The sequence below is a fragment of the Nematolebias whitei genome, chromosome 14 (assembly GCF_014905685.2).
Source record: "Nematolebias whitei isolate Nwh7 chromosome 14, NemWhi1, whole genome shotgun sequence".
Classification (NCBI taxonomy): domain Eukaryota; kingdom Metazoa; phylum Chordata; class Actinopteri; order Cyprinodontiformes; family Rivulidae; genus Nematolebias; species Nematolebias whitei.
The window spans coordinates 36,061,514-36,077,097 of record NC_056511.1 but is presented as its reverse complement, the minus strand read 5'-3'; the positions used below and the strand labels follow the sequence as shown (position 1 = coordinate 36,077,097).

The 15,584-nt window shown below is 39.8% G+C and overlaps 1 protein-coding gene across 1 annotated transcript in view; it reads right to left on the bottom strand.

Annotated features, from left to right (window-relative positions):
• The window catches only part of msi2b (musashi RNA-binding protein 2b), a 434,292-nt gene that overhangs the window by 39,626 nt on the left and 379,082 nt on the right, over positions 1–15,584 (bottom strand). Inside the window, exon 11 of the mRNA XM_037688064.1 lies at positions 5,891–5,953. Coding sequence (XP_037543992.1) covers positions 5,891–5,953 — 63 coding nt within the window. The remainder of the gene's footprint in view (positions 1–5,890; positions 5,954–15,584) is intronic.

The following is a 15,584-nucleotide window of genomic DNA, read 5'->3' as shown; positions in this document are numbered from 1 at the left end:
TGTAAAGTAGACATGGGAGATATGGCTTAACCTGTGTTAATGTTGAACTCCACTCATTACTGTATAAAATGCACCATATGAGGATTTAAGTCCTTCAATTTATTATTTTTAATGGAAACAGCTGCACTGATTATCTGCTAGGTCTTAGTCTGGCTACTTTAAGGACTGTCGGAGCCATCTGAATCAGCCTTTATCAGTGTGTTCAGCCACGATTACCAGAGCACAGCAATTTAAATGACTATAAAGAAGATGAAGCATAACTATAATTAACAATAATATCAATTTGTACAATTAGTTGAACATAAAAGTCTTCATGTTTTAAAGTACTTGTCAAAATGAATGAGAAAACAATGGTAGGTCATTTATGCAGGTCTATCCTTATCAGCGGTAGAGGTCGGAAAACACTCAACAGAAATCCACATCAGTATATGCTGCTTGCATTAGTCCTTTTCTTTCTCTTTTCTGGTCTTACCATGCAAAACTTCCAAGCTATCATGTGACTACCTTTCTATCCTCCAACAGGACTCTAATGAATGCAAAACCATATTCAAAATGGCAACATCACCTCATGAAGCCAAGCATGGCTCTGTACCTCCAGCCTGTGGTAAACTCTGTGCTGTAGCCAGATCTATGATCTATTTCTCACCTGAAGCTAAGGTCTCTTAACCTCCCTCCTGCTCTAAAAATGCATCAGGACATGTCCTTTATGTGCATCATGCTACCTGCTGGAGATCAGGGCAGCAGAAGGGCATCTTTAAACTAAGACTCAAGTCTTACTTTTGCAACAACAGCAAACAAAAACATAATTTGACTGACAAAATCTTTCAAAACCTGTCCAAACAGAGAAAATGGCTTTTATAAGCAGTTTGTTGCGGTTCTTAAGTCACTGAGGGATTTGAAATGTGAATGTTTATCATTTTTGAAACAAGTGTTTTTCTGGACAGGAACTGAACAGGGAATGCAAATAAACTTTAATGTTTTAGATGCAAAATATTCAAGTAGGCCTGTCACGATAACACATTTTGCTGGGCAGTTAATTGTCTCGGAAATTATTGCGATAAATTATAATATTGTTCGAAATTTGACAATAATTAGTAATTATTGTCAAATTTAAGAAGAAATGTTGGTTAATTTATTTTGTGTGTAGTACCTTTTTGGACCATTGGATGACAGTATAAGACTGTTTGAACTGAAGGATGGATAGTGAGGGAGCGAGCAGTGTGTCTCTTTAAGAAAAATAAGACGAAGGCCCCTCGACATGACATGGGCTGTCTCTCCTTCCTTTTTTCAGTTCTCAAAATGGCAGACGCTTGGTGTGGTTTGAGCTCTTTAGCCTAGCATTTGTCACACAAAGCTTTTAATAAAAAATCAGTAAACAAGTTCGCAGCTTCTTTTTGCAGAGAAAAACAACTTTTTACACGAAGACACGGGTTTCAACCGTGAATTTTGGAGCTTTGACAAGACGGACGTTTTTTCCCGAGGTCAGTCTGTTAGCTTAGCTCATAGCTTATCTTCTCAGCTTAGCTGCTTTTAATGATCTAAAAATGTGATTTGACGGTTCAAACAGATTTTAAAGAGAAAAGAGAAAGGGAGGGGGTCATTGAATAACACCAGAGTTGAGCCTTTTGTCATCCAGTGTCTTCAAGAGAGAGACAGGAAGAAACAATAACGCCGATAAATGAAAATGAGGTTGATAATATTAATTTATCATGCGATTAATTGATTTATTGTTTATCGCCACAGGCCTATATTCAAGTGAGGAGTTACACTGTGGAGAACAGAGATTTTTTTGTTTTGTTTTGTTTTGTTGCTGTGGCTGAGTGGTTAAAGCAGTCATCCTCTAATGCAAAAGTTGGGGGTTCGAATCCACCAGCAGTCACATGTCGAAGTGTCCCTGGGCAAGACACTGAACCCCTCATTGCCTCCGATGTGTGTCCCATCGGAGTATGAATGTGATAAAGCTCTGATTAGTCTCCTTAAGAATGATTTGTTCAATTAGCTTTGTATAGATCTAGTAGAGTGTTGTATGAATGGGTAAATGAGGCACAGATTGTAGTGTAAAGCGCTTTGAGTATCTCAATAAGATAGAAGGGCGCTGTATAAGTACAGTTCATTTTGTTCTAGGTGGCGCAGAGGGAAGGACTGTGAGTAAAGGGAGCAACTTTATCCACCACAAGATGGAATGGTGGAGCCAGGGGGTGTCTAATGGAGGCCAGGGCCACCACAGATTAAACTTTAGCCACCCCAAAGGGCAACTGCAATCATTTGAGGAAAATATACTTTTCAGCAATATAAAAACTAGTAAGCATAGTTTCCTTAAATGAAAGGAGAGGCCGGTTTACACCCCCCCCCCCACACACACACACACATACATATGATGGTATCCATCTTAGATTTTGACGTGGAGACCAAATTTTCAAACTTTTTTATGCCTAGATGCACTCACACATCAATATGGAAGTTGGTACTCCACTTATTTCTCAAGTTATTGCCCTCACAACATTCATGGAAGGACAGAGGGCGTTTCCATTGACCCTTTTCACTTTGCAATGGGGAACAATTGCCAAATGTTTTTTGAGTTCACTCCCTGCAGAAGGGAGCAGCTGAAAGAACAACAATGCAACTACTAAAGTGCTCGGAGTATATTAGCAGAGGCCTGTCACAGAGAGGGAAATCATGTCGTTTTTGTTTTTTGAAGGTTGTGAATAGAGTGTGTCCTCCTTTAGTGATGAAAAATGTCTTTGACGTTCCCACATCAGTCTGTGTGCAACACGACAATGTGCAAATATGTTCCACTGCTCAAGAGCTACACAAAAAAGGTGCTGAACTTATTTTGTTGCATATATTCTGTAATCCTTATGGGCATCTTTCACTAAACTGCGATTTGCTAATTAGGTTGCTCCTCCCCCTCTACAGGGTCAATGTAGACAGAAGTACACACAACCTGTGGTGCTCCTTGGCAACTGTAGGTGGAGTCACAGCACAAAGAATGCACACTTACAAAATACATTTGTTACCAGCAGAAAAACCCTGTCTCCAGGAAAAATTAAGAGAATTTAGCAAAAAATGAAACCAGCAGAATTGCTATTCCTGAGCTGCCATTGGGCTGACTGCTGCAAATTAAAGCGTACGATGGGCGGTGATGCAGCAGCATCCCCAGACAATACACACCAAGGAAGGTCAAGCCTAAACAATCTGTGTCCTCTGTTTGGTTTGAGTCTGTGTAGAGTTGAGAGTGCTCCACGCATGAATCCATTCAGTCTGTTATTAGCCTGGTCTCAAACACTAAATAAATATTTAAACCATTTGTGGGCAAACGTCCAAAAAGAGTAGAGCTTCCCTTTTAGGATGCAAAGACGATGTTATTCTCTCTTAATAACAGTTAATTTTCACTAATAATCAACCCAGTGCAGCTAAATTATTCAATTCACACATATATTTCACACTTTATTGCTGTTATGTATTAAACGTTTTGGATTCTCAGACAGATTCTGCCACATTCTGACATATCATGGCCATTTCTTTCAGTAATTTTGTCTTTACTTTCCCTCTTGACTGTTTAAGTACTCTAAAGCAGGCTCATGATGCCACTGTTTTCCACTTTAATGCCCCACCTCTTAGCCTCTGTTCATAATCATTTACTTGTCTCCTTTCCATTTGCAGCTGTCAGAATTAAACTGTACATAATAGCTGCCTTCACGTCTCTGAGTTCTGGCTGCTGCTAACCCCAAATCAACACTCCTGCTTCTAAGTAACGTTTCGTTGCAATTGTTGGGCAAATTGTTTGTTTTGAAAATGTGAAATCAAACAGCCTGATGTGAAAGAAAGAGCATCTGATTGGCTTCCAGCGTTCCCTTTGTTGATTTGAATTAAGTTGAAAAGAGGACAAGAGTGAATTTGCGCACGCGCGTGCATGCAAACGGTGTTCACACGCGTCTGTCGCTGCTCGTGCGTTTCAGCGAGCTCCTCTCGTGGCGTTAAACAGCAGTTGCTGGTTAACTTTTTATCTGTGAGTCGCTGCACAAACCAGACAAGAGCTGGGTAACAATTAAAAGCCATTTCCTTCAGCAAGCTTCTAATGGTGTGCTTGATTAGGAAGGACACTTTTCCCTAAAGATGGGAGGCTGTGCGTTCAGTCAAGGGAAGTCATTATTGACAACTATTGAGTGATCTACAGTTGTGAGGGAGGGGAAAAAGCTGGATGTTTAAATGAAGCAGACAAGCTGATCGATGCTATTTATAACAGAAAGAAACTAACACCCTGTTTTGGGTTAAAATATCCCCTCAGATGTATTTTATGAACTCAGTCTGCTTTATTGTGGTGTCTGTAATTTATTATGATTTTTATTTCAGTTGCGTTTGCTTGTAGAGCAACAAGAAAAATTTTTTGACAGCAACATGGCAAAGGCTAAAAAGCATCCAAAGCTTGGGTTGTGGCAGAAATAATTAAATAATGCTACATATATTGTATTTCTGTTACTACTTTATAGAACAAACCACCTATATAATTAAATATTGTGCAGCTTGATGTTTGACTAAAACTTGAGTACAGTAGTCCCTCGCTATTTTGCAGTTCGACTTTTGCGGGCTCGCTCTTGTGTGGTTTTTCAACGGTTGTCAACTTTAATATTACTCACGTGATTGGGACGATACGGGATAAAATGTTAACGAAAAAATAAACTTCGGGCAGGTGTCACCCTTTTTTTAGTTTTCTTTCAGTAAGCCTACACTGTAACGCCAGTCAAAAGAACTACCGTATTTTTCAGACGATAAGGTGCACTTAAAATCCTTTAATTTTCTCAAAATTCGACAGTGAGCCTTATAATCTGGTGCGCCTTATGTATTAATTCTGGTTGTGCTTACTGACTTCGAACCGATTTTATGTGGTACACGGAGCTAAAAAAACCCACAGGAAGTGTTCCTGTGGTGGTTTTGTTTTGCTTAATGCGCCTTATAATCAGGTGTGGCTTATAGTCCGAAAAAAACGGTACACTACCCAGAAGCCAACAGTGCTGTTTTCTGCCGAAATGGAGGGAAAGTTTTGCAACAAAAAGTCAGAAGTAACGATCTATCTATTAAGCTCACAGAACTGACAACAAGGTTGCAAATAATCCTGAAGCTCAATTATCCACGCACATATTAACCTGGACGGGGCAGTGGGCTTTGTCACTGCAGGGTAGGTCTGTTCAGAACTTTGCAAGGGTATGGGAAGGGTTTATAAAGCCTTTAAATATACATAAATACTAAACTAAATATAGCATTCATGATTTTACACCTATTGTGAGAGTGTCTGGAACGTAACCCCTACGATAATAGAGAGACTACTGTAGTTTAATATTGCATGTCAGGTCAAATGATAATGTCTTTTATTTGGCCTAAATTATTATTTATTTTGACAAAGGACCTTAATTTACTTTAACTTAATTTTAAAAACCTTAAACACTGTTAGTTATAAAGTTAAGTATACTAATGTTCTTAATTTCAACAACCCTCAAAAGCTTTAAGGACGATCTGGACAGCTTGCTTTACTTGATCCTGTTTCTTTGCACAAGATGTTTAGTATAAAAATAATTAAAGCCTGAGTAAACAACTGTATAATAATCAAGTTTTTTTGGGGAATATTATGCGTGACAGTGGCACTGATGTGGCTGATGTTTTATGGATCCTGAACTGTAGATCAGGATTTTGAGTTTATCTACATATCCAAACCACATGTCAGCGTCGTCTAAATATGTTGTTTTTTACGCCTTGAAGGACTACATCTAAGGCGAGAAGCAGAGCAGGAGAAGTTGAAGAGAGCAGCAGCCACACAGAACATGGACAGAGCGTTTACCTGGCCCTGTGCTCTGTGGGTACGCCAAGTAGCCGCCTCTTCCACGGGCCCCCCTACCTGAGCCACGCACTGCTGCTACCGCCGCCGCTGCCACCGGTCCATATGCCGTCGCTGGGAAGCCTGCAGGCACATATACACACACATACACACACACATCACTTCCTGCACATGGACGAGCACATCCCAAAGCTACAGGAGCATGTTGATACCTGCGCTGAGCTGCGGGATGAAAACTATAGCTGCTGGAGCCGAGGGCTCATGTCAGGGAGAAATCTATTGGCAGGCACCTTGGTGACATTCAAAAGCCTTTTGCACAAGTTAAAATATGAGCAGTGGGGTCCTTAAACTCTTCAGTGATTGGATGAAAGAATCATACAGGCAACACATGTGGATTTACATAAAAATGCAGCTCATAAACCTTTTCTCCCCCTCCATAGATTAAAAAAAATGTTTCTGAAAAGGAAAAACTGTTCTCTATAGCATAAAAGCGTGAGCAAACTGACTGGAGCTTCTGATTGCAATAATAAAAGAGTTTGGCTCTGAGGCTGTTGATGTCACATGCTTCAGATAAAAGATTATAGACACTTTTGAGCTGCACAGACGTGGCCATAATAGCCCTACCTCCGGGGACCATGGCTGCATTTTGTTCCGAGTGCTCCCAATTACCGTGAGTTTCAATGGCGTCGGAATAATCCAGTGTAATGCATTCCACACTTTATGTTGGGCTTTTCAGGTGAGACATATAAAGCCATAGAAAAATATTTTCCACAATCAGATAGGAGGCATCTTTCTGAAGATTTTGTCACACAGGGAAGCTTAACATCTGTGAGCTTATAGGAAAACTGTATATGTCGCTATTTTTTATTTATTTAAAGCACTCAAATGATAAGATTGTTGAAGCTTCAAAGTTTGTTTATATGTACAATCATAAATCAGTCCTAAATTGTCAGTTTTACTTGTGAATTAGAGGGCTTTTATTCCACACAAATATAAATCCACTTTAAAAGCCTCTGATAATTCCAACAAATATCAGCCCAATAATCAGACTGTAATTAAGCCAAAGCAGTATCTGTGAATTGTAATTACATAGTTGGCCTTAATGAACACAGCCGCTAGAGGTGGCTGAGAGAGGCTAGCCCATGCCCAGGGCTCGTGCTTCTCTCTCAGCACAGGAATGGCATGTCATTAGTAGTGATGATGAGATTCCTCACTCTGGGCTCAACACCGTCTATGCCTAATCAGCCTCCTAAAATTATCTCCACAGGAACTGCTTTCCACACTAGCAAAAAAAAAAAAAAAAAAAAATCTCCAAATTTCCTCAGTTGAGGTTTTTCTTGATATATATATATGTGTGTGTGTGTATTTTTTTTTCTCAGTTAAGTGTGTGCACATGGGCGTTTCTTCTGTGCCTGGGCTGTATCGTGGTTTAGGCGTTTCAAAAATGGCACAGGACACCTTTGGGGATTATTTTTCTGAATGCTGTGGAGGTGAGAGGAGCACCAGCAGGTGACCTATTTTCTGAGCCAGCTTTGTTCTGCTACGGCACGGAGAAGAGAGGCTCGCACAAAAGACCAATGAGACGGAGGAGAAGGAGTGGGGGGGAGGAGGTGAGAGGGCAGGGTCAGATGAGCGGCAGTCGAAGAGACAAACACATAGCTTTTCATCAAGCAGCTGAGAAGGAGGTAATTCACAACTCCGCCAACACAATATGGCCATGAATGCGCGTGTTGGGTGTGAGGCGCCGTCATGCTGCGACTGGCAGGGAGGTGAAGAATAGAAAGAAATGCCACTTTCCCAACTGACTAACGGCTCAGGAGAAAATAAGAGACCGGGGTGGCAGCAAAAAAAAGTACGAACAAAAGTCAGCAAAAAGGCGACTAAAATCGGTCCTTTATGTGGTGCTGCAACTGAATCCAAACCAGTGTCCAAAAGCTCAAATGATATTCTTGGTTGGTTGATTCCACAAGAGAGGAGCCTGATAACTGAAAGATCTTCCTCTCATTCTGCTTTTGGAAACTCTAGGAATCACAAGTAAACCTGCAGTCAGAGAGCGAGTGCTCTGTTAGGAAAATATGGAACAATAAGATCTGTAATATAAGATGGAGCTAGGGTGTTGAGAGCTTTGTAGGTTAGAAGTAAGATGTTAAATTCAATTCTGGACTTGACAGGGAGCCAAAGGAGGGATGCTAAAACTGGAGAGATATGATATTTCCAGTAACTCCAGTTAAGACTCTGGCAGCAGCATTTTAGATCAGCTGAAGACTTTTTAAATAAATATTTTGGACACCAGATAACAAACCTTTGCAATAGGACATAATCAGGACATAATTACATGCAGTGTACCCTCAGTGCGGACCGAACTAGGCAAAGGGTCTTCTCCTACTCTGCTCTTGTGTCCTGGAACACCTTGAAAAAAGATCTGAAGCTCTCGACCTTGACCTCTCTAAGGGTCTTTAAACAACGGCTAAGTTCATGGCAAAAACCAACACAGACACGTTCCTGCGTTTAGTTTTATACATCGCTTTACAATGTAGCTGTTTTTGTTTAGTTTTTATACCATTTCTTCTATTCACAGTACTTTTCATTTTATATGCTATTTATATGATTGTCTATTGTTGTCTGTACCTCACATGTGCTCTTTATTCAAATCAGGTCTCTCTTGTAAATGAGTCCTCGAGGCTCGATGAGACTAACCTGTATAAATAAAGGTTGAATTAATTTTTTACCTCCTTTCACAAAAGGAGACCAAAAAAACCCCAAAACAAATCAACACCGCTGCTGTCTCAGTGCTGGCCATACACCCTTGCATTTCCCCAACAGAGTCCCCATGTTGCCTCGCAGAACAGCGTCCTCTTCCCCCAACTCCTTCTTTTCCTAAGTGCTGAATCTATCTTCCCCTCACCGCCTTTGTCATGACACCCCCAGTAGACCCGCTGGCTTGGAAGTTAGTTGCGGGCAAAGTTGTGGTGAGAGATTAACTTTGCAGGATTAGGTGGGTTAATTAATAGATGGCTGCTGCTCATTGTTTTGTGCTCACGCTGTAAGAAGCCACCCAAGAGAAGCGCTGCAGCATTAAATCAATTTCATGGCCCTTTTATTACTGAGGAGATAAAGCCAATATTTAGCTTTCAATTCTTCACAATTATTGGGCCCCTGCTTTTCCATGAGTGGCTGCGCTTGGCTGGGGACAAGGACACATCTGTTTATGAGCTGTGGAGGCTCGAGGCCCTTGGTGTTCGGACTCCAGGGAACTGTCCTCAGCTTTTCTTCCTCGAGCCTGTAGCACACAAATTCAGCCTTCCTCGGGAGTATGTAAACAGAAGGGGAAGGATGATTAAACGAATGACCAAGGCAGCTGAAACGTTCCCATCCGTTTTGAGCAAACGGATACCAGCTTGTCCACAAAACACCACTGGATTTATTTTCACCAAATCTAAAACAAACTTTAAAAAAGCTTAAAAATTCAGATAGCATAGGAAACACACAAGTCTATTTTTATGACAGTACATAACACATACTGGCCCTTTATGCTTACAAAGTGGTATTTTTCTAAGGTGCACACCAGTTCCTTTCTCCACCTGCACCTATATTTTAGAAGTCTCTGTGAACTTGACTGTAGTGAAGTAGGAGGAGAGACACAGTAGGGGCAGTGTCAGTAATGATCAAACAGCACAGTGCAATTTTTGTGTCAAGGCTTCCTAGGATTTTTTTTGCCTGTGCCAGACTGGGTCAAAAGCTTTGTTTTCTCCATTACAAAGCTGTCAAAGCACTTTAGCAGCAAAACGATATTCAGCGGAGTAGAGAAAACGAGGCGGTGTACTGCTCGAATTAATTCCAGCCTCTATCATAACGACGAGGATGGCTTCTAACATTACCGTGTTTTCAGCCTTACCTTCTGACAGCAAAATTGCCAAATGCCAGTTCCAGCACGCGTGCTCTCGATTATTTTAACTTGTGCAAATAAACCCTCACAACTCCGCACATTATTGGCATTCTGAAATTTCTCCCTGTGCAATTTTTTTAAAAACAGATCTTTTCTGGCAAACTGCCTTTTTAGCTGCAGACTCGCTCTCGAGTTCTATTACCGAGACAACGTCAAGTTGAAAAGTTGTTGCATTATGCATCAATAAGGTCCTATTTATGTCCTACTAGTCTGACAACAGCTTGACTGATGTTAATGTAATCTGTACTGTTCTTTGGCCCCAAACTGCCAGCAGCAGCTCCCCTGTCATTGACAAAGGAGCTCCATCAGTCACAGAGCACTCCCCTCATTTCTGCTATAAGGAGACTGTCAGACGTCTAATGCACAGGACGAGCCTGAGGACAGAAGACATGTCCACCGAGGCCATATGGATCAAAAATGTTCCAATATGAATATATAATTAAAGCAAAAAAGATCAGAACCTGGAGCTAGACTTAAAAGAAATCATCCATGTAGAATGACCACTGTGTGTAAAGAGTGCCAGCTTTTTGAAAATTTCACCAAGATTATTGTAGATCTAATTAAAAACATATGTTCATAATCTAAATGAAAAAAGAAAAAACTAATTATATAGACAGTCATGCTCATTATGATTGCTATTGGATTGTTGTTAAAAAGGGTTGACGTGCTGGCAAGCAAACATTTCGAGCAAAGCTGCTTAACGCAGCAGCTTGGTTTTGGAAAAAAGAGGCTGGTGAACAAGCTTTTCAGCCTGCAGCTACAGTCGATTGTGAGGGCACGGCAGAAAGAGTGAGACAGATAAACAGAGAAGAACAAGCAGAGCGAGCAGACGAGGAAGATGAGAGCGGACAAGTGAGGAGAGAAATAAGATAATGAGAAACAGTGGCCAGGACACAGGTGTCCAAATCATTTTCACGGAATGACAGAATAATGTGGTTTGGAATAGGAAAATAAATAAAAAAGTGCCACAAAACAAGATCGTATTATACAATATGAGCCTTTACATTGAAGGAACACAGAAGCAGAATTTTACTATAATTTTTTGCTCGTAAAAATTTCAAAAACAACACAAACTATTTTATTTAAATTATTACAAAAGAGCATTTTTAATGGGGTTGGTACATAAAGGAGTTTAAATTCAATTCAGTTTATTTGTATGTTGCCACTTCACAACAAAAGTCACATCAGGGTTAAATATAAATAAATATAAACAAGTTCATGGACATGCTTTCAATTCATATTTCAGTTCATTCAATCCAACTGAAAGGCATTGATTAAAATGGCAACAATGCAATATATGTAGACTTTTAAACATTTTCATGTTCAAGTTTAAAACCATGTTGAGGATTTAAATGGATTTGATTTTTACTGTTTTGGTTTTATAATGGTGCAATTTATTCTTTCTCAACTTTTTAAACAAAGAATTTAATTTCTGGTAAATAAAAAAATGCAGGAATCAAAAAATAAATTACCTTAACTTTATTAACAGTCCTAATTCATGAGAATTAAAGGACCCTTGTTATTATTTGGCCACATTTAGCTTTGTCATAATTTTAATTTGCCTCTGCTTTAGAAAACGCAAATAAAAAAAATACCACAAAACAAAACAAATAAAATAAAAAACTGCAAAAATTTTATCAAGCCCACATAAAATTTGGGCAAAATGAGTAAGAAAACAGTGCCCTCTTCAGAGCGCAGCTCTTCACAGTATAAACATCATTTAAAGTTTAAACGGGTCACAGAACTTTAGATTTTGTGTGGCTGAATTGTCACTTGGATATTTTTTATTGGTTTTACAAAATCACAGATTAATTAATTTTTTTTTATAGCTTTTACCAAAAAAGGCTCAACTTGATCTGTTTAAAGTTTCCAAAGTTTTTATTCCCACGGTCTTTACAGTTCATGTGTTTTTTTTCTTCTTAAAAACAAAGACAGTTTCTTTCACTTAGTATGTCACTTAATGCTATACAATAGTCCCTCGCTACTTTGCGGTTCAACTTTCGTGAACGCGCTCTTTCGCGGGTTTTCAACGATTGTCAACTTTAATATTACTCACGCGATCGGGACAGTACGGTAAAGTTAACAGAAAAAATAAATACTTCGGACAGGTGCCACCATTTTGTAGTTTTCTTTCAATAAGCCTACACTATGAGGCCAGTCAAAAGAACTATACTACCCAGAAGCCAACAGTGCTTCCAGCCGCTGTTTTCTGTCGAAATGGAGGGAAAGTTTGCAACGCAAAGCCAGATGTAACGATCTATCTATGAAGCTTACAGAACTGGCAGGAAAGTCACAAATAATCCTGAAGCTCAATTATCTACGTGCACATCAACCTGGACGAGGCGGTGGACTTTGTCGTTCCAGGTTTGGTCTGCCGACCAGGAACCGAGCTGCTGGTCTGCAGAGCTGGTGAGTTTCCATGTAAAATTTTGCAGTAGTGTCCAGTACATCTTTTTCTTCTTCTTCTTTCGGCTGCTCTCTTCTTCAGGGGTCGCCACAGCGAATTAACTCGTACTAAGACTTAGCAATTACTTTTATGCAGGATGGCCTTCCTGACTCAACCACAGATCACTGAGCTACCACAGCCCTCTGTGTGGAGCAGAAAGCTGCTATCTAGGATGCCTGGGGGAACAGATGGTGGGGGTTAAGGGCCTTACTCAAGGGCCTTGAGTGGAGCAAATGAGGGTGAAGGCAGGTGTGGGTGCTTCACCTATCCCACCCACATTTTGATGTTGTCGGTACCGGGAGTTGAATCAGCGATCTTCCAATCACAGGCCCACCTTCTCTAACCTCTGCACCACCACTCCCTAGTACTGTACAGTACATATATGTTTGTTATCAAAATGACATAGATTTAAGCGTTTATAACATTGCAAGAGTGTGGGAAGGATTTATAAAGCCTTAAAATATACATAAATACTCAAATAAATATAACGTTCCAACTTCGCGGTTTTTCACCTGTCATGGTGGTGTGTGCAACGTAACCCCTGCGATAATCGAGGGACTACCGTATACTGGATTTCAATCAAATTCTTAAATTCATACGAATTGTACATAAAAGTTCTCACAGATTTCCATTTATTTGAGCTCTGGCTCTTCTTATCACAACTGGAGGTCAAAGTCTTTTGAAGTAGCCATAACTCCGACATATACAGAAATATAAATACGTGTGACAACCACATGCTCCTGCCACTTACTGTTCAGGAATTTGAATATGACGTTTATGTTTTGACCTGTTTGTCTGAAGCTTCATTTTTACTTTGTGTTCTGTCGGCATGTCTCATGAAGGTCAGGGAGTGACAGGTACAGGTTACCACAGTGACCACAATAAGCCACTGGTATCAGCTCGTCTACACTTTTGACAGAGTTTATACATCAAAACGTGGATATAGTATATACATTTATAAATTACTGTTGGGTTTTCTCAAAGAAAGTTTGGGCAGACAATGCATTCATTTCTTCAGAAAAGTTTTCTAGTTTGAAAAGTCTTATTTTTCTATATTCAGTTTGAATTATTTGAGTGCTGCTAAATTCTTGATATAGATTTTATTTCATATTGAGACTATTACTCACATTATACAATAACAAAGGCATCAAAGCAGCAATTCTCCCCATGCATTTATTTCTTCTAATCCTTTAAAGTTTATGAGACCCAAACAGAGAAAGGTTTGAGCAATTTCAGTGTAAAATATGTGAGTGAAATATAAGATATCCTACAAGAGCTGCATGTTTTTTTCCAGTCACTGTATGACACTAAGCAGGACAAGCCAGCGGAAATAAGTCTGTTGATAAGTCATAGCGGAGGCAGTGAAGCACACTGCCGTCTTCTCACAGGATGAGGCAGGCAATCTGTCAGAGATGGAAAACTGACTCCACTTCACATTTTGCTTTAGCACTAACCTTTGTTAAATATGGTGAAGCACAACCAAACGAACGAACAAAACAAACACAAGAAAATCTTTATCAAAGCTACGAAAGAGACAGTCAGCTCGCAAGACATCTTTTCATCTTCAGACTGACAACTGTCCTTTTGTTGTCATCCTTCAGCACGACTTTGTTGTTGTTGAAAGCATCTCTGGGTTGTTGTTATCAAAGACATAAATCAGAGCTGGAGAGAGCCAGGTGGCTTTCATATGAACTGCTGCACACATGCTCATGTCTCACCTCTCCTCTGATCAGCAGAGACCTACAGTACGCACCGAGATTCCCGCTCACATAGAATACAGAGGCGGCTTTCTGGGAATGAGCCAAAGAGAGAGAAAGAGCGTTTACACCAACACCCCTAATTCAATTATAACCAGACTAATGCAATACTCATATTATTGCAACACTCATGTAAACACCTTAACCAGGTTATCTTACTTCCATTAAGGCTCCTAATCGGAATAAGCATAACTTAATTAACAGAGCTGGATTGCTTGTCAATCACCTAAATTAATATTTCTGTGTGAATGCCTTTTGTCTTTCGGTGTTTGGAGTCTGTGCATAAGCCACAAAGGTCACACAGAGAACAGGACGCCTGCAGATACTGTATGTCTGATGCAATAAAAGAGCAGAGATGATAGAACAATGAAAACTACGGGTGTAAATAAGAATATAGACGGAAATGTTCTATGAAGTCATCCGAACAAATAATTTATTTAACTATAAAAGCCTGCATTGTGGCTTTATTTGGTAAATAAAAATAAAGTGCTTCAGAAGTCCTCGGTGTAACTGAGTTTCTGTCAAAGCAGCTCAAAGGCAGTCGCTTTCAAAAGAGCTAGAGTAGGAGTGCCCGCAGATGCAGCAACAGGTCAACATGACATGACAGGATAATCAACATGCTTCTATTCAATTCAATTCAATTCATTTCAATTTATTTATATAGAGCCAAGTCACAACAGAAGTCATCTCAGGGCACTGAACAGAAACGTTCATATATAAAAATAATAAGTTAAAACTATTAATTTGAGCAACAGACTGTTTTGAATTTAACTCCATTGCAGAACTCTCATCTTGAGCAAGCATGAAGGCGACAGTGGAAAGGAAAAACTCCCTCATGAGGAAGAAACCTTTAGCAGAACCAGACTCAGGACAAGTGGCCATCTGCTTCGACTGGCAGAGTTTGGTAGGAACAGATACACAATGGCAGGTCGAGAATCACATGTTCAGAGAGAAATCATTTCAAATGAAAACTATTCAATTTTAACAATTCATTTAATGAAATGAGGTCAATTTGTCCTCTAATAGTCTAAGCTTAAGGCAGCATGACAAGCCAACCCTAACTATAGGATTTATCAAAAAGGAAAGTCTTAATCCCAGTCTTCAAACTGGACAAGGCGTCAGCCTCACGGACAGAAACTGGAAGTTGGTTCCACAAGAGAGGAGCCTGATAACTGGAAGATCTTCCTCCCATTCTGCTTTTGGAAACTCCAGGAACCACAAGTAAACCTGCAGTCTGAGAGTGAAGTGCTGTGTTGTGAAAATATGGAACAATAAGATCTGGAATATAAGATGGAGCTAGGTTGTTGAGAGCTTTGTAGGTTAGAAGTATGATTTTGAATTCTTCTAGAATGCTACTGGAAAAAAGCTCTGAACATTTGCCTAACAACTAATTGTATTCTACTTCATCAAATATAAAACAAACATCAAATAAAATCATCCAGCCTGAATAATTTTATAAAAGTAGATGTTTTGTAGTTTTTGCATTCAAAATACCCCATATGTGCCAAAACTGCACACTAACTATAGTAACTCTATTTTTCAAATGTTCCATCCATCCATCCATCCATCCATCCATCCATCCATCCATCCATCCATCCATAGGGG